This window comes from Lathyrus oleraceus, chromosome 3 (assembly GCF_024323335.1).
Source record: "Lathyrus oleraceus cultivar Zhongwan6 chromosome 3, CAAS_Psat_ZW6_1.0, whole genome shotgun sequence".
In the NCBI taxonomy this organism is placed as follows: domain Eukaryota; kingdom Viridiplantae; phylum Streptophyta; class Magnoliopsida; order Fabales; family Fabaceae; genus Lathyrus; species Lathyrus oleraceus.
Window position 1 is genome coordinate 129,522,197 of NC_066581.1, and position 23,513 is coordinate 129,545,709.

The window sequence follows — 23,513 nt, forward strand, 5'->3', positions numbered from 1 at the left end:
TTTGACGATGATGTATTTTTTTTGCAGTACCATGATGATTTAAAATGCATCAACCATGGTAGGAAGATTGTGAGGCTACATCAGTATGAGAAGCAATGATTTCATGATGCCATGTAATTATCTGGACTGTAAGATTTATGAATGACTGGTTATACTATCACTAACCATGGTCTAATGTCAGCTTTGGTTAAGATATGACACTTAGAGATGTCATCTTTTGCATGGTGATATTCCCATCAACTGGATGTTGTGTCATCCCTACTACATCTTCCAATCAGGGGAATATTATTAGACCACTCGAGAATAACCATACCTGAAGCATTAGAGATAATGGTAACCTATTTGAGATATGACCTATAGGATGCCCTAAAGGAGCTGGAAGAAACCAGAGGGTGTCATGCTATATTTTCATTCCAGAAGAAGTTGTATGTATACCACTTGAGTGCGGCAGTGGAGGGAGACGGTGATGATGCACAAATTATGCATCATAGAGCATGTGTGTTAAGGTCATACCTCATGTATTTGGTTGGCACATCCATATTTCACTACGCCAAAAAGGTTTTTTAACAGCGCATCTTAGACAGTGCTTTTAAAAGAAAGCGCTGTCTAAGGTTAAAATAAAAATAAAACACGAAAAATATTCTAAAAAAATAATGAAAGCGCTTTTAAATATAGACCTTAGTCAGCGCTTTTGAGAAAGCGCTGTTTAAAGTCTTTCAATTAAAAAAAAAATTAAAACCAAAAGCGCTGTCTAAGGTGGGGGTTTAGAAAGCGCTTTTGGAAAGCACTTCATGCTTCCAAGAAACCCAATAGCGAGGGACACAGCAGAGCTTCCATCTTCATCAAGCCCTAGCAGCTCCGCCAAAACCAGACCTTCTTCTCGCAAACACAAACCCTCCAAAGAAAACGATCCTCCTTCAGATCACAACATCATCGTCCCTTACTCCCCCTCCCATGTCAAATCCAAGAGTCCGTTACCACCAAGACCTCCTTCTTCCAACCCTCTCAAACGCAAACTTGCTCTCGACACCATCGCCGCCGAAAATTCACTCCCGGCAACTACCGATTCCGGCGTTAAGGTTTTTCTCATCCATTTAGGGTTTTTAGATCTTGTTAATTTATTATCCGGTTTCTTATTTTGTATCTGTATGTGTTGTGTAGGTTATTGTGAGGATGAGGCCGTTGCGGAAGGATAAGGACGAAGGAGATCCTATAGTTCAGAAGATTTCTGGTGATTCGTTATCAATTAATGGCCGTACTTTCACCTTTGATTCTGTTGCTGATGTTGAAGCTACTCAGGTATGGTTTCTATTTTTGTTTCTGCTCAAACTGTTTTTGAGTTACTTCATTTCTACTGTGGTTGAATTTTCTGATCCTGTTTTTCAGCTTGACATTTTTGAGCATGTTGGGGTTCCTTTGGTGGAGAATTGTTTGGCTGGTTTCAATAGTTCTGTCTTTGCTTATGGACAGGTTTCCTTTTTCTCACTATTAACATTTACTTGCTTAATTTGCTTCATTTCTCATAGTGTTGTTCTTGTTAGGTATTAAGATTTGGTATTTTGGTTGCTTATTTTGCTGCATTTCTCATAGTGCTGTTCCTGCTAGATATTAACATTTAGTTGCTTATTTTGCTGCATTTCTCATAGTGTTGTTTCTGTTAGATATTAACATTTAGTTGCTTATTTTGCTGCATTTCTCATAATGTGTTCCTGTTAGATTTGATGTTTTATGTATTCTATTTGAAATTGTTAGACGGGGAGTGGGAAAACGTATACTATGTGGGGTCCTGCCAATTCTTTGGCTGAAGAAAATGTAGCAAAAGAGCAACAAGGACTTACACCCTGTGTTTTTGAGAGACTGTTTGCGCGCATAAAGGAAGTAAGAGTTCAGTTCTATTCCTAATTAAATTATTTGAAGACCTCTTGAAGTGTTTTGGGTTGTTTACAGTTTTATTTACTGCACAGGAGCAAACAAAGCATTCTGATCAACAGCTCAATTATCAGTGCAACTGCTCTTTTCTTGAGGTTGGTTGTTTATCTATTTCTTTCAATGTTCCTGATCTTAACTTTGTCATTTTAGTCTGCATAATAACACAATGTTTTTGCCAGATATACAATGAACAGGTCACAGATCTGTTGGATCCGAGTCAAAGGAACCTTCAGGTAGAACCTAAGCATTAAAGGTTTTATTTATTGTTTATCATGTTTCACTGCTTTATACCGGAACTGATTTGTTATCCTTTATTCAGATTAGAGAAGATGTCAAATCAGGTGTGTATGTTGAGAATCTTACAGAGAATCAAGTGTCTACAATGGAGGATGTTACTCAGTAAGAAGTACACGGAAACATACGATTGTGATCGAGTTGAAGAGATTGTAGACGCACATGGTTGCTTTGATTATAAGTTATATCTGATAATGCATGATTTCTTTATTTTTTTGTTTTCAATTGCTTTGATTATAAGTTATATCTGATAATGCATGATTTCGTTATATTTTTGTTTTCAATTGCTTTGATTATAAGTTATATCTAATTAATGTGTACATTTGTAGTATATGTTATGACTTGTAAATGTGTACATAAATTTGTATATATTTTGATACATTTAAGGCAAAATTGGTTTGAATTGGTATATATATATATATATTTGTTAGCCAAAAATTGGTAGAAAAAAGGCCAAAATGGCATATATAAAATGTGATAATTGTCTGTCAAAATCTGGTTGAAAACAGGTAGAAATTCTGGTTTATAAACCTGGAAAAAATGTGGTTTAAAACAAAAGTTTCAAAAATTTTCGTATACCTTAGACAGCGCTTTTGTAAAAAGCGCTGTCTAAGGGGGGATTAGAAAGCGCTTTAGGCAAAAGCGCTGTCTAAGGTATACCTAAAAAATTTAAAATAAGAGGGTCTTATAAAGCGCTTTTGGCCAAAGCGCTGTCTAAGGGGGGGGCTTAGACAGCGCTTTTAAGATTTAAAAAAGCGCTGTCTAAACCTTTAGCAGCGGAGGTTTAGACAGCGCTTTAAAGCGCTGTCTAAGGCTAAAAAAAACGCTGTCTAAGGTCTTGTTTGTTGTAGTGTTTCTTGACAAAAGTTTTTATCACGTCGATGTGGTTTGTCTTAGATACTTCATTGACTTCGACCGGATTCTCATGAGTACAACTGAGGGGCCACTTGTTTGGTTTACTTGTACTTAAAGTTAGTTGAGTGTTGTATTTGGAAAACCAAATAGATGACAATAAGTTGTACGCTATTTACAGTAATATATTTACACCTTTATTGTAATTGTACCATTTTCATAATACTTATGCTACATTATTACTAATATTTCATTTGTACCATTTTTTAGACATGGATCCTCCAACACTTTGCACACATCTCCAACTGGTCATTTGTTGATGACTACTCTGAGGATCAGCCAAATGCTTACGCATTTGTCCAGCTCAGAGGGAATCATTCGACCTATCCCTTCAGTGTTTCTTGAATGCACTACAACAAATGATATATGTTACACACCATACAACAATCATCGTTAAATGTGTCCCTTAGATGATATTTCCTTCTACTCTGAATAGATGGCTAGTGGGTCACGCCTGATGTATCTATGATCAGTCACCAGTTATGCTAGGTATTTCACTATTTAACCGTAAATAAGTCAGGTAAACTGTGTAAACTGAAGCATTTTTAGTTAGATATAAGCTCAATTCTATAATATAAAGTGTGTTGTTACTTATGAGTTTCTTGAGGATATTTTACACTTTTGGGTATGTTAGCAGGTCAAAAACTAGTCTGGAAGCTCAGGGAATCAAACGTCAGATGCGAAATTAAGCCCGAGCAAGAAAACGGAAGAAAAAATCAATTCTTGGAGAACCTGCTATCCATACGCGTATGGCCTTACATGATACGCGTATGGACCTTCCCAGTACGCGTAGCATACGCATATGACCAGAGGGATGGAAAATCTAGCAAAAAGACAAGCTTCTGGTGATACGCGTATGAGACTGGTGATACGCGTATGAGACTGGGCAATACGCGTATGAAGCCCAAAATCAGGAAAAGCCCAACTGCATAGCTATTTAGAGGGGAGAACACGATTTTCCAGGGGTTGGACAATTTTGGAGAAAAAAGAGACGCGTTTGAGACCTGGAGACTCAAGGATTATCAGAGGATTCATATGTTCAAGAGTTTTCCGACGATTGAAGATTGATTCCTCAAGAAATTCTGTAATGACAACAATGTTCATCTTTGTTATTATTTCTATTATGAGTAGCTAAACCCCCCATTGCTAGGGGGGTGACCCTGATTCTGAATGTGACAGATTTTATGTTTATGAATGCATTGACTATTTCTTCTTTTCCATTGATTTGTTCATATTACCGTTCTTTATGCTTTATTATTCGGACCAACGAATGATGATTAATATGAATAGTTTAAGCTGGACAGCAATTATTCATTGATTTGTATAAGAACTTTGGATAGTAACAATCACCTAGGGCTAGGGATATTCTATCTGACCGGTAATTCTTGATATTCGAATGCTTGAGTATGAACTTAATTATTTATGGACATAGTAATTAGGTTACATAATCAAATGTCTTTTCACTAAGGAATTAGGAATAGATACCCTTGAGGACCGGAATCATTTGGACAAGATTATTGTTTTAACCTTCATAAATTATATCTGTTACAGGAAGTTTCATTCACCGATCCCTAGCAATCTACTCTAATTTGTCTCTCGTTCAACCTTTTATTTGTTTTATTTATTTGCAATTGGTAGTATAATTTCTCAGAACACAAAAACCAAAGGCTTTTGTCTAATTGAAACAATCTATAAACTCTGTATCGTCAAGCAGTCCTTGAGATCGACAAACGGGGAATTTCCCTTTTATTACTACAGTGAGAAAAATAGTACACTTGCTATTTTCCCATCAAGTTTTTGGCGCCGTTGCCGGGGACTGCCAAAGATAATAGAGTTTATTAATTTATTTTCAATTAGAATTTTGTTGCTCTGCATCCAAAATTTTATTTACTGCTAATTTTAATTTTTATTGTTATTATAACTAATTTCTGTCTAATCTGTGTATGCGAGGTAAGGCCTCAGCTGATTTTCATTTTGACGCAGAACCAGAGAGAACATTGCGCGCAAAGCTCAGAGAAGCTAGAAGAAAGAAACTGGCAAACTCTGACACCGAAGAACCGGCCACACCTGGCACACCAGTCTCTATTCACTCCGAAAAATCTGAGTCAGACACAGATTCACATCCAGACACTGTTAACATGGCTGCAGACCCGCCTCCAGCGGAAAGACTTTTAGGTGACTATGGCAGACAGAATAACCCAGCAGTGCGGTTGACCATTGTTAACCAACCTGTTAATGTTGCTCACTTCCAGTTACATCCCTCAACTATCCGTCAGTTAGAAAGCAAACCTTTTTCAGGAAAGATCAATGAGGATGCAAACAAGCATCTGCAGAGGTTTCTGACTATGACTACATCATTAAAAATTGATGGGCATTCTGAAGAGGCAAAGAGATTAGTCATGTTCCCATTCACGTTATCTGAGGATGCTGAGGAATGGTTCTATTCCCTACCCGCAGGAAGCATTACTACTTGGCAACAAATGGAAATAACATTCTTGAACGAGTATTTTCCTGCTTCTGTGTATATCCGTAAGAGGTATGACATTGTGAATTTTAAACAGAAAGACGGAGAGAAACTTGGAGATGCATACAAAAGATTCAAGAGATGTTTAGTTGCATGTGCTACACACAATCTGGATGAAACTGAACAAATGCAGAATTTTGTAAACGGGCTGAAGATGAGAACGAAGCAACTCATTGATACAGCTACTGGTGGCTCGTCTAATTTTTCAACAGCAACCGGTATCAAAAAGATCATCGAAGCTATTGCAGCGAATGAGCATTTGGAATTATATGACCGTACTGTGAATCAGCCGGAGGGAAAAATTGACTTGAAATTAGCAAATCAGGTAGTGAAAATGGAAGACCAGATTGCAGCTGAGGTTGAAAGAAGACTGAAAGCGATGAATTTAGGTACCCAGACTATTGCTCAAGTTCAACCGGTTCAGACTATGATTTGTGAGATTTGTAGTGGACCACACTTTGCCATGCATTGTGTTGCAACCGCAGAACAAGTGCAAGCTATAAATTACCTGAGGCAGAATAGTCCCTACTCAAATACATATAATCCGGGGTGGAAAAATCATCCTAATTTCTCTTGGAAAGATCAGCAAGGACCTCCACAACAACAACCACCTTACCAACCACAATATCAGTCGCAACAGCAACCTTATCAACAATAAGTACCAAAAAAAGCGGATTGGGAGATTGCTATGGAGAAGATGGCAACTCAGGTTATGCAATTTCAGGAAGAAACCAGGAATAATCAGAAGAGCACCAATGCATCCATTAAAAACCTGGAGATTCAATTGGGTCAGATAGCACAACAGATAACAAATTTTCAAACACCGGGCGCATTACCTAGTGCAACAGTGACAAATCCGAGGGGGCACAGTAATGTGAGTGCGGTAACAACAAGAAGCGGAAAATCTGTTGAAGATCTTAAGAAGAAGGATGAAGAAGAAGATCAATTGCTTGAAGTGGACCTGGAAATCTTAGAAAATAAGACACCACCTGAGGAAGAAAGTGTGATACTGCCGGTGGTACAAGAAAAGCTCCCTGAACCAAAACCCATCATTAAGCTTCCATTCCCACAAAGAAATAAAAAGAAGAAGCAGGATGAGAAAATTTTTCAGAAATTCATGGAGTTGTTTAAGAAAGTAGAAATCAATATTCCATTCTCTGAGGCACTCGAGCAGATGCCTATCTATGCGAAATTCATGAAAGACATCATCTCCAAGAAGCGCACCACTGACACTTACCCTGTTATACTAACTGAAACTTGTAGTGCTATTTTGCAGGGTATGAAGATTCCAGTGAAGAAGCCAGATAGAGGTTCTGTGACCATCCCGTGTACCATTGGAGATAGGTCCTTTAAAAGGGCGCTGATTGATTTGGGGGCTAGTGTTAGCCTTATGCCTTTGTCTATTTACAGGAAGCTAGGAATTGGAAATGTTCAAGATACCAGAATGACACTCCAATTTGCTGACCACTCAGTGAAGAGACCTTTTGGGGTAGTTGAGGATGTTCTGGTCAAAGTTGATAAATTTGTTTTTCCTGTTGATTTTGTAGTTTTGGAAATGCCAGAAGATGAAGAGATACCTCTTATTCTGGGCAGACCTTTCTTAGAAACAGGTAGATGCATGATAGACATGGAGGGAGGTACCTTGACCCTAAAGGTATATGATGAAGAGCTCAGAATTGATGTCTGAGATACTATGAAACATAAAGAGAATATGTGTACAAACCACTCCGTGGAAGTAATTGATCAAATTGTAACGAGCACAATTCAAAGAAAGTTTCCTGAATTACCGTTGGAAAGAGTTCTTAGTCTGTCAGTCAGAGAGATTGAGGAGAAGGATGATGAAAAAGAAAAAGAAGTGCTTGATATGCTGGATACACAACCCCCTTGGATGAAATCCAAACCACGCAGGTGGGAGGATCTGAGAGCTTCACCAGAATTAGAAGATGAAAAGGTACTGAAGAAACATAAAAGTGGTATTGGTTGGACTATTGAGGATTTAAAAGGGATTAGCCCCACAGTATGCATGCATAAGATATTGATGGAGGATAAGCAAAAACCAGTAGTACAACCACACAGGAGGTTAAATCCAGCGATGAAAGAAGTGGTAAGGAAAGAGGTTGTAAAGTTGTTAGATTCGGGAATGATTTACCCCATTTCTGACAGCTCGTGGGTAAGTCCTGTGCATGTGGTACCAAAGAAAGGGGGAACCACAGCAGTTTTAAATAAGAAGAATGGTGATACCTTCAAGGCTAATGGTCAGAGGTTGAAACCATATAATCCCGGTGAAGGGGGACCAATTGAAACTGTTAAACTCATCTGAGTATGAGGTGTCCCGTCGAGCCATGCGACGTTAAACGAAGCGCTGCTTGGGAGGCAACCCAAGGGAGGTTTGAAATTTTTTTTTTTTATTATTATTTTAATTTTGTCGAGTCAGTTGAAATTTGAATTCTAGTTTTATTGAGTAGTTGTTTATGGGTTGTCTTAATCTAACGAATTTGATTTTGTTTACATACATTTTCCTGTTTATTTCATTAGATATGTGACTGTGTCTGGCTAGTGGTTGTCCTGATTACTTCCACCAAATACTTGGTTGTCCTCTCATTCAGTCCCCTTGACTGTAGATGCTGTTGTTTATGATTGGACGCACTGGTTAAGATTAACATCAGAACCACGAGCACATGAGCTTTCAACTTAGAGGTATGATAGAACAAGTCAGCTTAACCCGTCCTGGTGAGATCAGAAAAAGCCAAACACTTATCATCATATGAGAGATATCAGGTATGTCTTTATCAATCATGGTTTGCGTATGTTCTTTTGTTATTATTAGCGGTACGAATACACACACTGAGGCATGTTTTTGTTTATCACCTAGAGCCTTTCTAGCCATCCCATCTATTATTATTATCCATTGTTTCACCCTGTTGAGCCTGTTAATAATTTGTTTCTGATATACCCGTTTTTCTAAATCCATGACCTTGTAACTATCCTACCCTGTTCAGAGTATGTGAGGATTGATTTCATCTCTACGTTTCTATCGAAGTTTGGGGTTGCTGTTGGTATAGCAACCTTTAAGTTTGGGGTAGCTTTGCAGTAAGTGAATAGTAAGTGAATGTAGTATAAAAAAAATAAAAAAAACGAAAAGAAAGAAAGAGAAAAGCGAAAAACAATAAAAGAACAGCTTTTGAAAAATGCTACATTCACTATAGATAAAAGGAAAAGAGGAATACAAAACCCAACAGGAATAATAGGAAAGAAACGTAGTGAGAGAATGATTTCATGTACTCTGAACCAAAAACCTTTGTTCCAATTTCATACCCTACCTAAACCAAAGCCCCGTTACAACCCAAAAGACCTCAAAAAGTGTGTGTGATTGTTCATGTTGATAGGATGAGAGAATTTATTCAAACTTCTGATTTGATATTGCATATTGTGATTTGAGCGTGATAACACTTTAACCCAGAGAGACTTGGTGAGAGTGTGATATGAGCTGACAGGTAAAGTGATATCTCTGAGGGAAAGAGTTTCTAGCTCGTTGGTTATGTGGAAAAATCAGAAAACCTGAAAGAACATCAAGAGGTCCAGTGCGAAAGATTTCAGCAGTATTGTGGAAAGAACTGTTTTACAATAAGTTTGGGGTGACATGATCTTTGATGGTAATAAAATGTTACTTGAGGACAAGCAACAAGCTAAGTTTGGGGTTGTGATCAGTCACCAGTTATGCTAGGTATTTCACTATTTAACCGTAAATAAGTCAGGTAAACTGTGTAAACTGAAGCATTTTTAGTTAGATATAAGCTCAATTCTATAATATAAAGTGTGTTGTTACTTATGAGTTTCTTGAGGATATTTTACACTTTTGGGTATGTTAGCAGGTCAAAAACTAGTCTGGAAGCTCAGGGAATCAAACGTCAGATGCGAAATTAAGCCCGAGCAAGAAAACGGAAGAAAAAATCAATTCTTGGAGAACCTGATGTCCATACGCGTATGGCCTTACATGATACGCGTATGGACCTTCCCAGTACGCGTAGCATACGCATATGACCAGAGGGATGGAAAATCTAGCAAAAAGACAAGCTTCTGGTGATACGCGTATGAGACTGGTGATACGCGTATGAGACTGGGCAATACGCGTATGAAGCCCAAAATCAGGAAAAGCCCAACTGCATAGCTATTTAGAGGGGAGAACACGATTTTCCAGGGGTTGGACAATTTTGGAGAAAAAAGAGACGCGTTTGAGACCTGGAGACTCAAGGATTATCAGAGGATTCATATGTTCAAGAGTTTTCCGACGATTGAAGATTGATTCCTCAAGAAATTCTGTAATGACAACAATGTTCATCTTTGTTATTATTTCTATTATGAGTAGCTAAACCCCCCATTGCTAGGGGGTGACCCTGATTCTGAATGTGACAAATTTTATGTTTATGAATGCATTGACTATTTCTTCTTTTCCATTGATTTGTTCATATTACCGTTCTTTATGCTTTATTCGTCGGACCAACGAATGATGATTAATATGAATAGTTTAAGCTAGACAGCAATTATTCATTGATCTGTATAAGAACTTTGGATAGTAACAATCACCTAGGGCTAGGGATATTCTATCTGACCGGTAATTCTTGATATTCGAATGCTTGAGTATGAACTTAATTATTTATGGACATAGTAATTAGGTTACATAATCAAATGTCTTTTCACTAAGGAATTAGGAATAGATACCCTTGAGGACCGGAATCATTTGGACAAGATTATTGTTTTAACCTTCATAAATTATATCTGTTACAGGAAGTTTCATTCACCGATCCCTAGCAATCTACTCTAATTTGTCTCTCGTTCAACCTTTTATTTGTTTTATTTATTTGCAATTGGTAGTATAATTTCTCAGAACACAAAAACCAAAGGCTTTTGTGTAATTGAAACAATCTATAAACTCTGTATCGTCAAGCAGTCCTTGAGATCGACAAACGGGGAATTTCCCTTTTATTACTACAGTGAGAAAAATAGTACACTTGCTATTTTCCCATCAATCTACATCTGCCTGAGCGAGTCATGCACCGATCTGGGTTTATGCAGGGAATTTTAAGAGACCCCCCAATGTCTTATCCTCCTACTATGGTCCACAGAGATGTTGATGTGATGTATCATGATTTCTATAGTCATCTAGTACTAGAGGAAGCACAAAGTGTGTCATCTTCTCTGTAACATAATATTGCATTCGACTACATCTAGTGGTATTTCAAAATTTCACATCCTTACATGACATCAAATGCTCATAAAGATCCACCTAAGCCAACTCTTTAAGAGATATTATAGGAGGAACAAACTAGGGCATATCATTTTGTCAATGTGTTAGCATGTTGTCTTATATAGGCCATTGCATGAGCAGGCATAGAGAGAGGAGACTTTCTGGAAAACACTTCTAGGATAAAAACTATAGATACCATTCTATCTGAGGCACATACGACATGCAATACATGCCCAATAGTACTTGATGGTATTTATATTATGGATTATGGATATTATTATGGTTTGTAATTTGTCATGTTGATAGTATTATGGATTGATTCTAATATATGACATTTTAATATTATTACATCAGTGTATGGTTTAATTGATAACAAATTTATTATGATAATATACTTATTATAAATGGCTTATTACATAAGTATATTGTATACATGAGTTTGTTTCTCCAAAAATATTAAATTATACTCTAAAGGATAATTACGGAAGTATACATCCATAACTTTTATAGAAATGCATCTCTAGACTAATTTACGGCAAAAGGAGTAAGTGATTCACTTACGAAGAGATGTGTTATATATCAAGTGTGTACGAAAATATACTTTCAAATTAATAACGGAAAATTTTGGGTTTGTATCCAATGACACTTCACCGCTAAAGATGGAAAGAACAAACCTTTTTTATTTAGCCTGATATATAAATTAAGAGGATTCAACTTGCACCCTTACACTTGTACCTGGAACCCCCCATAGATTCATAATTCCATAACTGCCCATGACAAAAATTTGAAACACATTTTCATACAAAATTTTCAGTAGACAAATCAAAAAATTTGGTACAAACTAAATTTTTGATAGTGTATTTAAAATTTTCGGTATACCGTAATTTCTGAAATTTCAGTAAATTTGCAAAATTACCAGAAATGTAAAAAGTACCATGTTATATAGAAATTTCAACCAAAGTGAAATTTCCGGTAGTTTAATTAGTTTAAAATTTTAAACGCTCAGAATTTTGCCGACAATTTTGTACGGCTGTGATTGCACCGACAATTTTGTATGGTTCAAAAATAAATGAAAAGTTGTAAAAATAGGGGTCACATGTTGTTTGGTAAAAACATCTCAAAATGCCTCTTCCATAGTTTTTAATTAAGTTAGAAGTGTACTTCAATGGAGCTTCACCTCCTGTAGAGTTTCAGCTTTCGGATTACACGCCATCTCTCGCCACCTTGACATCCAAGTTGAATGAATTGTAGTATGATACTGAGAACATAAAGGTGAGAAAGATCGAGTTTTGTGAAGATTGAATTGTACTGATGGAATGGTGAAATATAACTTTATTAAATTGAAGACCAATGAAGATGTGAAGGATATGTGGAGATCATTTCACCATAGGTTTGTGGCACGAGATAAACCAATAAAAACCTCATCATCCGGGTTTACCAAACCCATGCGGTTATTTATGATAAATGCAATCATCTGGAGGCACTGCTAGTCATCGGAATCAGTTGGAGGTGGCGGTGGCGGCACATCATCGACAGGCACCCCAACATCAGAAGGCCCAACATCATTTGTATGCTCAAGAGGTGGGATGATGCAAGGGTGTGATACAATGAGGTTCCACTCAAAGTACCATCCTCACACTACGAGGCATGTTGAACCATAACTACGATATCTCTAATGGAACGACCAAAGCTGATGATACTACTTTAAAAAAATCAGTCAATGCCCGCGGATGGAATATTTGAAACTAGTCATGGGATGCTCTGAATATAACCATATTATCGCAGGCACCTCTCAGGAAAGTGTCTAGCGACCAAGGTCTCCTACTGCATAAAACCTGAATATAAAGAAGAGTCATTAAACTCACGGTGGATTCTGTGATCAATGTATGGTATCTAGATAACATCATCTATAGTCATCACATCAAGCCTTCTCTTGTACTCCGCAATACCACCGGAATGTGCCTGCTTGGACCTCCATATCCTCGCTCCTGTCCCCCCACAGGGGAATGTTGCACCCTCTTATCATAGATGGTGGAGAAATTCTCGTATATCCAACACTGATATAAGAGCACAAACACAACAAATAATAATTAAGAAATCTTATTCGTAACAATTAAATAAGAACTAAACAACAAATAGTAATTTTAAGTATACCTATAATAGACTCAAATTACCAACAAGTTGTCTGGTCTCAAAGGCTATCGCAACTCAAAGTGCTGAATATAGGATGGTCAACACAACACACCCCTAAGCCTAACTGGTAACGTCAAGGCTACTGGACAATCATATGTAGCAAACATCAATAATAAACACTAGACTTATCCACAAAGAGAGTACATGTTACTAGATGTAGCATGTACACCCTAGCAGCAGACTCATACATCTTTGCCACAATAAGCTCCTCGTACCTATCTTGAAGCCAAGACATACAAAGATGAACGCTCCTGTTAAAGTCAAACTCCTTCAACACGACCTCCTCAAAAACTCCCAAATCTCATACAACAGTCAAACATGCAAGCGATAGGCTAATAACATGAGCCGTGAAGAATCTTTAGATGATGGGAAGATGGAACAATGAGGAGACATCATCTAGAGTAATAGTCATCTCCCCAAATGATAGATGAAATGAATATGTCTCCTTGTGCAATCGCTCAACAAAAGTAGTAAGAAGTGAAGCGTCGAGTATGGTAAGTGAGCAGTCGACAAATGCGAGGAGCGCAAAATCCTATACAATACGTCTGACCAGCTCAGACATCGGAGTCTTGGGGAAGTTCTTTAGCTTTGACCCGTGCGGTATCACCTTCAGTGTGGGATAGTCCCGTGATAAACAAATTTTAAAAAATTAGCAGTTAGCTTTCATTGAACAATATTAAATAAATTAGTTAAATATAAAATATATATACCACTCCCTGCCATAGTCGATATGCCACATGGTCAACATACTCTATAAGCACCGACTGGTCAATGGGTTATCTCAGGAACGCTCCATTAGGGTGCACAACTAGCTCTATTGACGGAGTCGTAACCTCTATATCATCGGTAGCAGATAGCACCGGATCTATGGAGACCACCAAATCAGCAACAACGACATATGGATGGACCACATCATCTACAATAGGGGCATCGGTTGGACTACCTCATATGCCACCTCATTAGCAACCACCTCATTAGCAACATGTGTCGCATCTGTCTCGACCGATGGATCATGAAAATCCTGAACCAACACATCCTGAGCATGAACAATCTTAACATCATCTCTGGACTGCTCGACTGATTCACCAGTCGATGTCGGGTGCTACACGGTACGCAGAACTGTCCCTACTCAGCCAACCGTTTCCAGTGTGAACCAGTTGGAACCACTCGTCCATCCCGTATCTGGGAAGACTCAGCCTAAACAGCTCTGGCCTGGTCAACCACTCTATTTGTCGCTCTGCCTGCAATAGTGTCGTCTCTGGCCTTGTATTTCACTGCAAAAAATAGAAAAATATAAGATTAATTCCATAAAATTTAAAATTTCCCTAATTTCACCGAAAATTCTGAAATTTCGGTGGAAAAAACAAATTTTTTATAACTATTGAAAATTTTGAAATTTCTGGGAAAATGCAGCTCATTTATACCGCAAATTCGGAAATTTCTATAGCTAATTTTCAGAAATACTGGAAATTCTGAAATTCACAATAGAAAATCACGCAAATTTGCTTATTTACGGTAAAAAAATATATATATTGATTTTAAAATTTTTGATAGAATAAATGAAATTTATGGTATTGCCCCAAACAATTTGTAATTCGCGCGTGTGGTGTTAAATTTTGGAAAAAAATTGAAAAAAGTTGCAACATTAATATTATATATTCATAAGAATTGGGAGGTGCCAAACATAAATATGGGGTGACAAATTAAAACCTCGTAGATTAACAACTAAAAAGGCCCATAAAAGGCCTTATATAGCTATGCAATAACCCCATGCCCACACACACAAAAGCAAGCTGGCAAGTTGCACCCAAAAATTACAAATTCTCGTTAACATATATATAGCAATTTTCCTCAATTTCACAACCAATGTCACTTTTATTCCTTTTATATAATTGGAAAATAACTATAATTACTGAAAAATATTTTATCTAATTATTCTTGTTGATCATTGATATTTAATTATTGATATTTTGCACTGTTATTATAAAATACATTGTAATATTTTATAATATTTTGTGAAAAATCAATATTGAAAGTCAAAATTATTTCTAAAACAAATATTGTTTGTTTAAGTAATACTTTTTACGAAACGAATTGAGCATATTACAAAGTATTTATTTTTATCTAAATTTTTGTTTAATTGTCGTTTTAATAAGCTTTCCGTTGAAGAATTTGAAAAGAAAAATGTTGAGCTTTGTTGTAAAAGGGATCAGACAGGAATTTTAATCCATGTGTATTCGTTGGAAAATGGGTGAAGCAGCATGAGGGGATGAAGGATTAAATGTCTAATATAGAAAGTAATTTAGGTGGGGATGATAATGGTGAAGTGGGCCAGAATATTTATAAATCCAGTTCAAATTCTATTAAGGTGGGGGAGATTTAATTTGACAATATCCAATTAAATCTAACATAGAGCATTTTTACCATTTTATGAAAATTAGATTTTATCGGAAATTTATAGTACGTATTAAAAAATTTCAAATTTTCTATTTTTTAATTGGAAAATTTAAAATTTCCGATAAAAAATAAATATTTCCGAAAACAAATATGAAGAATACTGAAATTTAAAAAGAAAAGTTCAATTTTTCAGTTTTTTTTACACTATCGAAAATTTTGAAATTTCTAGTATACTGTCGGAAATTTCGAAATTTCAGGTACAATATCGAAAATTTCAAAAATTTCGGTAGTGTTAAATTTTGTTTAATTGAATATGAACTATCGAAAATTTTATTTTAGTTAAAAATTCCGATATAAAATGGAACATTTAGAATTTCCGATATAAAATGGAACATTTAGAATTTATGATAATATTTTTAAGTTCACGTAAGTTTCAGAAATTCCAGTATACCAAAAATTATAAATACACTATCGCTAATTTAATGCCTATCAGAAATTCTGATATGCCTATCGGAAATTTCGTATGAAAATTTATTTCAATTTTTTTTAAGTGACAGTTTTAAAATTATGAAACTAGGGGGGGCATGTTTAATTGGGAGGGTGGCAGGAAGAATTTTCAGGTGGGAAGTAAAGTCAGAGAACTGCATGTTAGGTCTTCCCGAGCCTGTCTAAATTTTATTTGGGGTTGTTGATTGCACCTTTATGAATTCTGCCGTCGGTGAAAAAAATAAAAATATATTAACTAAGTACATCAAAATGCTCGCACCAATGCACCATACTGCATGCTTACACTTTGGAGTTTGAAATTCGGATGCACCATATAACAAACCATATTCATTAGAATGCAAGCACCTATTACAATGAAATATATTCATATTACAATTTTTGGACACACCATTCAGATATTTGAATGCACACTTTTAAACGACACGAGTACTCTTTCACTCTCCATTTTCTTATATTTGAAATCAATTCTAAAGAACACGAAAAACCATCTGAATAATCCAGATTAACATTCTTTTAACCATCTTTCAATTTCTGCTTCATTTTCACTCAAACTAAACACCTTAATCAATTTCTACCTCTTCTCATTTAAATTAAGCACATTCAATTATCATGTTTGAAGAATATTTAGTAAATTTCTCATCCTCACCTTCCCATTTCTAATTTTAATGCATGCATTTTCTTCCTATATTCTAATTAAGCTACGTGATATTCCATTCATTAGAAATGTAATACATTCGAGATAGGAATCTGAACGCACACTTATAAATGACATGAGTACCCTCTCACTCTCCATTCTCTTATATTTGAAATCAATCCTAAAGAACACGGAAAACCCTCTCAAAAATCCAGATTAACGTTCTTTCAACCATCTTTCAATTTCTACTCCATTTTCACTCAAACTAAGTACCTTAATCAATTTCTACATCTTTTCATTCAAATTAAGCAAATTCAATTATCATGTTTGAAGAATATTTAGTAAATTTTTCATCCACACCTTCCCTTTTCTAATTTTGATGCATTCATTTTCTTCATATATTCAAATTAAGCTACATGATATTTCATCCAATAGAAATGTAATACATTCAGAAATAGGAATCTGAATGCACACTTTTAAATGACATGAGTACGCTTTCACTCTCCATTCTCTTATATTTGAAATCAATCCTAAAGAACACGAAAAGCCCTCTCAAAAATTCAAATTAACATTCTTTCAACCATCTTTCAATTTCTACTCCATTTTCACTCAAACTAAACACCTTAATCAATTTCTACATTTTTTCATTCAAATTATGCACATTCAGATATCATGTTTGAAGAATGTTTAGTAAACTTCTCATCTCCACCTTCCCTTTTCAGATTTTGATGCATGCATTTTCTTCATATGTTCTAATTAAGCTACATTATATCACATCCAATAGAAATATAATACATTTGGGTAAGCGTTATGTTGGTGGTAGGAATTTTGATGTGTGTTATGGTCATTCGAATTTAAAAATACGGATTGTCCATCCGGATTTCAAAATATAGATTGGTGTTAGAGTCAAATCTGAATTTCAAAAAATATTTTGTTTCTTTAAATTGTTGAAAATAATGTATGTCATTCTGTTTATGTTCTATTTGGTAGTCGTTTGTTAATTTTTGAAGTGTACCCTAAATGTAATTATGTTATGTCTTGTCTTGTGTGAATATAGAAAAATGGTTAACAAAGTGTACCCTGAAAACATTTTAACCTGACAAATTTTATAGTATTTTACTATGAATGTTTCAATGAAGAAGAAAGGATAAGAATGAAACATGAAAATCATATGAGAATCAGAGAAAAATATAGAATACTGATAATAGTGGCGTGCTCCAACATTATATCAATGCTATTGAACTTTAGCAAGCCATGGCGTCACTCCACAAACATAATGACGTGATCCAAAGTTTATGCTTGAATGGAATAAATAAATAAATCATCTAACAACCATGCGCCTACAAGACACCACAACACTATCAAACCCTAGAAGGAAAAAACACCACACTTATCAACATAGTGAATTTATCCAAACAATCTGCCAAATCTTGAACCAGATATATCCAACAATCATAGAGCGTTATTAGTCACTATTTTAGTATGTTTTATCCTTATATTTACATTGAATTTGTTAAATTTTTAGTGTTTTTGGATAATAAACTTAGTAGGTTTTGCAAGTTTAGCAACGAATGAGATTTACAAGAACTTAAGTATATGGTTCATCCTCCTGCTCCTCTTCCAGAGTAAGCCTCTGTCTCTGTGCTGGTTTCATATCCATCGATTTATGCCACACAACATTAAATGCTTTCTGAGGTCTCAACATATGGTCTCTAGAGACATCCTTTGTAACTCCCAAGGATGCTTTCAAGATTACCGATTGATCTCACAGGTCTTTTCAGCATGCTTTGTCCTTACTCATACGCTTTCCGGGAAACTTCCCAGAAGGCCACCCATCCAAATACTACTCCAAGTCAAGCCCGCTTAACTATGAGGTTCTTATTTGTTAGGATACCGAAAAGAAGATGCATCTTGTTGATATAGGTAGTACCAATCAATCCTTATAAGCCTTCCTTCAACCATGCAGTCCCATACCTGCACAACCTTAGGATCCCTCTCATTTCGATGTGAATTCGGTTTTTCCCTAGAAGCTACTAGGAGTATCTCATTGTCATGCCTCATGCACCGAAAACCATGCACTCGCCCTCGGGTGTTACATATAACCATTATCCATCATCTTCGGCCTCGCGTGTTACATGCCCATCAGCTTCTGCTTGGTTTGTCCCCGAACCACATCATACTGTGAGAGGTCTGCTCTAATACCATTTAACAATGGGATGGGAATCGTTCGTGTTTATTTCACTTGTTATTTTTTGTTGGAGTTTTGATTTTATGTTGTTGAATGTTGAGCAATATAACTCTCTTGTTTGTGTTTTTAAAGTTGAAGTAGAGTTTATGAGACCAATGATGTGAACTTTATTTGCTTGATTGTGTTGTTTTTAACTGTGTTCCACTTATGAGTTATATCAGATGAGTTTGGATGTCGTATAAACATCCCAGGTAAATATCAGATGAGTTTGGATGTCGTGTAAACATCCTAGGTGAAATAAAGTTACATGATTAGCAGGTGTTATTTGTTGTGTATGTGTGACATCCTATGCGATAAGTTGAAAAATCTCTGATTTATTTATGAATTATGCTTTGTGGTAAATAGGGTGTTACATCCTTCACTCCTTCCTTTTGGAAAAACTGAAGAATCACATAAGCATGTCCTAGAACTTTTCTCATGCTATGGGTGATCTCATCCATGTCAACATAAATGATCCTCCCAATATTTATCGGATGACTAGTGAGGTTCATGTACAAACTAAGTTCCCTAACCGCAATGAGCTTTGAACCATTCATGTTGTTATCCAGGTTGTGGTGGTAAAAATAAGTTTGCGTCTTCGGGACATCATCCAAATCACGAACCATGATTTTTATAGGAACCTGTTTGGGAACTTTAGTCCTGGTAAAATTATGCCAGTCTCTAGCGGGTAATGCTAGCATGCCTAGCATCTCAGTTTATGGCCACCCCGACCTCGAGGAGGTCTTCATCAGCAGGAACTTACACTTTGACTCTTTAAACCTCATTTTTAACATTCTATAAATAGACTTCCAATCATATTTTATTTGTTTGCCTCTTTAAACCTCATTTCATCACAATAATCATAAGACAATTTATAAGCCTTTGCATATAACTCCTTATCCAACTTAGCCGAGACAGGTTGAATCATACTATTTAGAACAATCAGTTTATGATTTTTATTACTCCGTGAATGTCAATGAACTCCTCTGGTTACAAAGAAAATGATATTTCTTCCACAAATTTATGGTCAGAAAGACTCTCATAACGATCTTGGTGCAGTGAGGAAATAAATTTATCAGAAACATGATGAGAAGATGATGTTTGGGTACCTTTATGTGCCATGGTGAAAGAATTTGATGAAGAACATATGAAGAATTTGTGAGATATGGCGCACAGGAGGTAGCTTACGTGTATGGGCTGATGAGGAAAGTGGGGGAAAGTATTTAAATGCATGGTACATCACTATACACATATGGATACGCAATTTGGAGGCCTCATATGTGTATCAGGAGTCCCATACGCGTATCAACAGAGACAATTTTAAGTGAAAAAATAGTGATTGTGTATAGATACACGTATTATAGAATTTGATCGTTGCATACACATATTTTGCCCATGTCATACGTGTATGCCTAGTAGGTTTTAAAAAATGGATCTGATCAAGGTTTGCCTTCCCAAAATTTATTTTTCTGAATCCTTTGATCATGCGACTTTTTGATTTGTTCTTTAAAAATTTGGCATTTTGATAATCATGATTCCTAAATTCTTCTAACTCATGAAGTTGCAGAAACTGGGATTCACCAACTTTAGAAAGACCATAGTTCAGGAATTTTGAGGCCCATAATGCTTTGTGTTCTAGCTCTAAAAAAAATGGCAGGCTTTCCCATCAAGTAACTGATAAGGAGACATACTTATGGGTGTCTTCAATGTTGTTATGTATGCCTATAATGCATCATCATTATTTGTTGACTAATCCTTTATGGAGGTACTAATATTCTTTTCTAGAATTTGTTTGACTTTCCTGTTAGATACTTCTATTTGTCCTTTTTTCTAGGATGATATGATGTAACAAGTTTATGCTTTACATTTTATTCTCTTATCAAACTTTCCATCATCATGTTAAGGAAGTGCGTACCTTCATTACTCATCAGTGCTCTTGGAACTTCAAACCGTGAGAAGATATTTCTTTTAAGAAAATCTAATACCACTTTAGCATCATTTGTAGGTAATTCCATAACTTCCACCCATTTGAGACATATTCAACCATAACCAAGATATAATTCTTACGAAATGACGACAAAAACGGTCCCATGAAATTTATACCCAATACATAAAAAACTCTACTTCTAACATAGCATTTTGGGGCATTTGGTTTCTTTTGGAGATATTTTTGTTGCGTTGGAAGTGATCACATTCTTGCACAATGAAAAATGCATTTTTGAAGAACGATGGCCAGTAAAACACTGATTGAAGTACTTTAGTTGTTGTCTGGTCTCCACCAAAGTGTCCTCCATAGTTCGAGTTATGACAATACTTGAGTATAACCCTTTGTTCACTTTCTGGCACATATCTTTGGATTAATCCATCTATCTCCTTTTTGGAAAGGAATGGATCATCCCAAAGATGGAACATGAAATCATGTAAAACTTTTTTCTTTTACTATAATCAAAGTCATCAGGAATGATACCACCTACCAAATAGTTTGCATAGTCTACAAACCATGATGTACTTATGGTTGCTAGGAAAATGCATCCTTTGTCAGGTGTTTTTCCTTAGTTTCTTCAATCAGAACATCCTGGACAAATGATCTGCAAAAGTGTTCTCACAACTCTTCTTGTCCCTGATTTCTAAATCAAACTCTTTGAGTAATAGAATCCATCTCAATAGCCTTGGCTTTGATTCCTATTTAGAAAACAAATACTTCAAAGTAGCATGATCAGTATACACAATAACTTTAGAACCTAGAAAATATGACCTAAATTTGTCAAAATCATATACAACTCCTAATAGTTTCTTTTCAGTGGTAGCATAATTTAACTGAGAAGGATTTTAAACATGACTGATATGATAGATGACGTGTAACAACTTATCTTTTCTTTGGCCTAAAATTTCACCTACTGCAATATCACTTGCGTCACACATGATCTCAAAATGGAGAGATAAATTTGGGGCAAACATTATGGGTACATATACCAGCTTATTTCTCAATGTATCAAAGGTTGTTGCACATTCTTTGTCAAAAGTGAAAGGCTTTTCTTTGACGAGAAAAATAGTCAAAGGTTTAGCTATTTTTGAAAAATCTCTTATGAATCTGTGATAGAACCCTGCATGCCCTAAGAAACTTCCTATACCTTTCTCATTCACTAAAGGTGGTAGGTTTTCTATTACCTCAACTTTTGCTTTTTCAACTTCTATTCCCTTATGGGAAATTTTGTGACCTAACATTATACCTTCACGTACCATAAAATGACACTTCTCCCAATTTAGAATTTGGTTGGTATGTTGACACCTTTCTAAGACAAGAGACATGTTAGTTAAACCGTTATCAAAATAAGAACCAAAATAGAAAAATCGTCCATAAACACTTCCATATGCTTTTCGAGCATATCAACAAAAATGGACGTCATGCACCTCTGAATGGTAGCAGGGGCATTACACAATCCAAATTTCATTCTTCTATATGCAAAAATACCGTAAGGACAAGTAAATGTTGTATTCTCTTGATCTTCAGGAGCCACTGAAATTTGGTTATAGCCATAATATCCATCAAGAAAATAATAATAATCATGACTGCCTAACCTTTCGAACATCTGATCAATGAAGGGAAGGGGAAAGTGGTATTTCCTTGTTGCAGTGTTGAGCCTTCTGTAATCGATACGTACCCTCAAGTCAGTAACTGTTCGGGTAGGAATTAATTCATATTTCAAATTCATTATCACTATTGTTCCTCATTTCTTTGGTACGACTGTAGCGGTAAATGCATGACCATTAAGCTATGGATAAACTTAACGTCAATAAAACCAGAGTTACCACCGCACTTTTATTATTTCCAAGGGAAAAGGGAAAACTACGAACAAAACCCAAAGATAAGAAGTTTTCAAATCAAAACTAATAAAATGCCAGAGATTACAGGTAAGGGGGTTGGTTACATAGAGGGAAGGTCTTAGCACCTAAAGTGTCCTAGGTACTCCTAGGGAGCCCTTTCTTATGTGCATATATGTTTTTATACAAAATGATGTTTGCAATAAATAGAGTGGGGAGATGAGAAAAGAATTTATTTATTATATTTTGTGTTTGATAAGACCTTCGGACTTGTGCCTACGTACCAACATAAAGATGAGGGATCAAAACCTCGTAGTTCGTGGTATCAATTTCAAAGTGAGTGAATTGCTTTTTTTACAAAAATTTAAGTTTGAATGAGGCACAAAAGGCCTAAAAAGGTTTGAATGGGTGTTAGTTATTTTTTTCTTTTTAAAATTTTAAGTCAAGTATAGTTAAGTTCATTTACAAGTTTGATTTAAGAAAAAGAGTTTGAAAATGCAATGGCATAAGGCCAAAGTTTCTAATTTGCAATAAAGTCTAAGTATAAAAATCACAAGCAAAGAAGATTTTGAAAGGGGGAGAGATTTTGAAATTAAAGAAGTGGGAGGAGATGAAGAGACGAATCCTAAGCAAAAATTTAAAAGTTAAGAGTTGGAAAGATCTGACCAATGGGATGCAATCCAATAGACAAGAATGTCATATAGAAACCTAATTTTCCCATGGACTTTAGAATCAAGCAATATTAATATACAAATAGAAAGATGAAGAGCAAGACATCAAATAAAGATAGCCACATCCAAGCTTAGTAACTCCATGATCTTCTTCATAA

At 35.8% G+C, this 23,513-nt stretch overlaps 1 protein-coding gene across 1 annotated transcript; it reads left to right on the forward strand.

The window, feature by feature from the left end:
* Positions 1-791: 791 nt before the first annotated feature.
* On the forward strand, positions 792-2,332 carry LOC127130026 (kinesin-like protein KIN-12B). Its single transcript, XM_051059111.1, has 7 exons — positions 792-1,079; positions 1,162-1,299; positions 1,387-1,470; positions 1,753-1,878; positions 1,965-2,024; positions 2,109-2,162; positions 2,249-2,332. The coding sequence occupies exons 1-7, from the start codon at positions 792-794 to the stop codon at positions 2,330-2,332; spliced, it is 834 nt and encodes a 277-aa protein (XP_050915068.1).
* Positions 2,333-23,513: the final 21,181 nt, after the last annotated feature.

What these genes read in the sequence shown, in the direction of transcription:
- LOC127130026 (XM_051059111.1), top strand. Translation starts at nt 792, where the DNA reads ATGCTTCCAAGAAACCCAATAGCGAGGGACACAGCAGAGCTTCCATCT. An exon ending in CTACCGATTCCGGCGTTAAG is followed by an intron (nt 1,080 to 1,161) that starts GTTTTTCTCATC and finishes TGTGTTGTGTAG; the next exon opens with GTTATTGTGAGGATGAGGCC. An exon ending in GCAACTGCTCTTTTCTTGAG is followed by an intron (nt 2,025 to 2,108) that starts GTTGGTTGTTTA and finishes TGTTTTTGCCAG; the next exon opens with ATATACAATGAACAGGTCAC.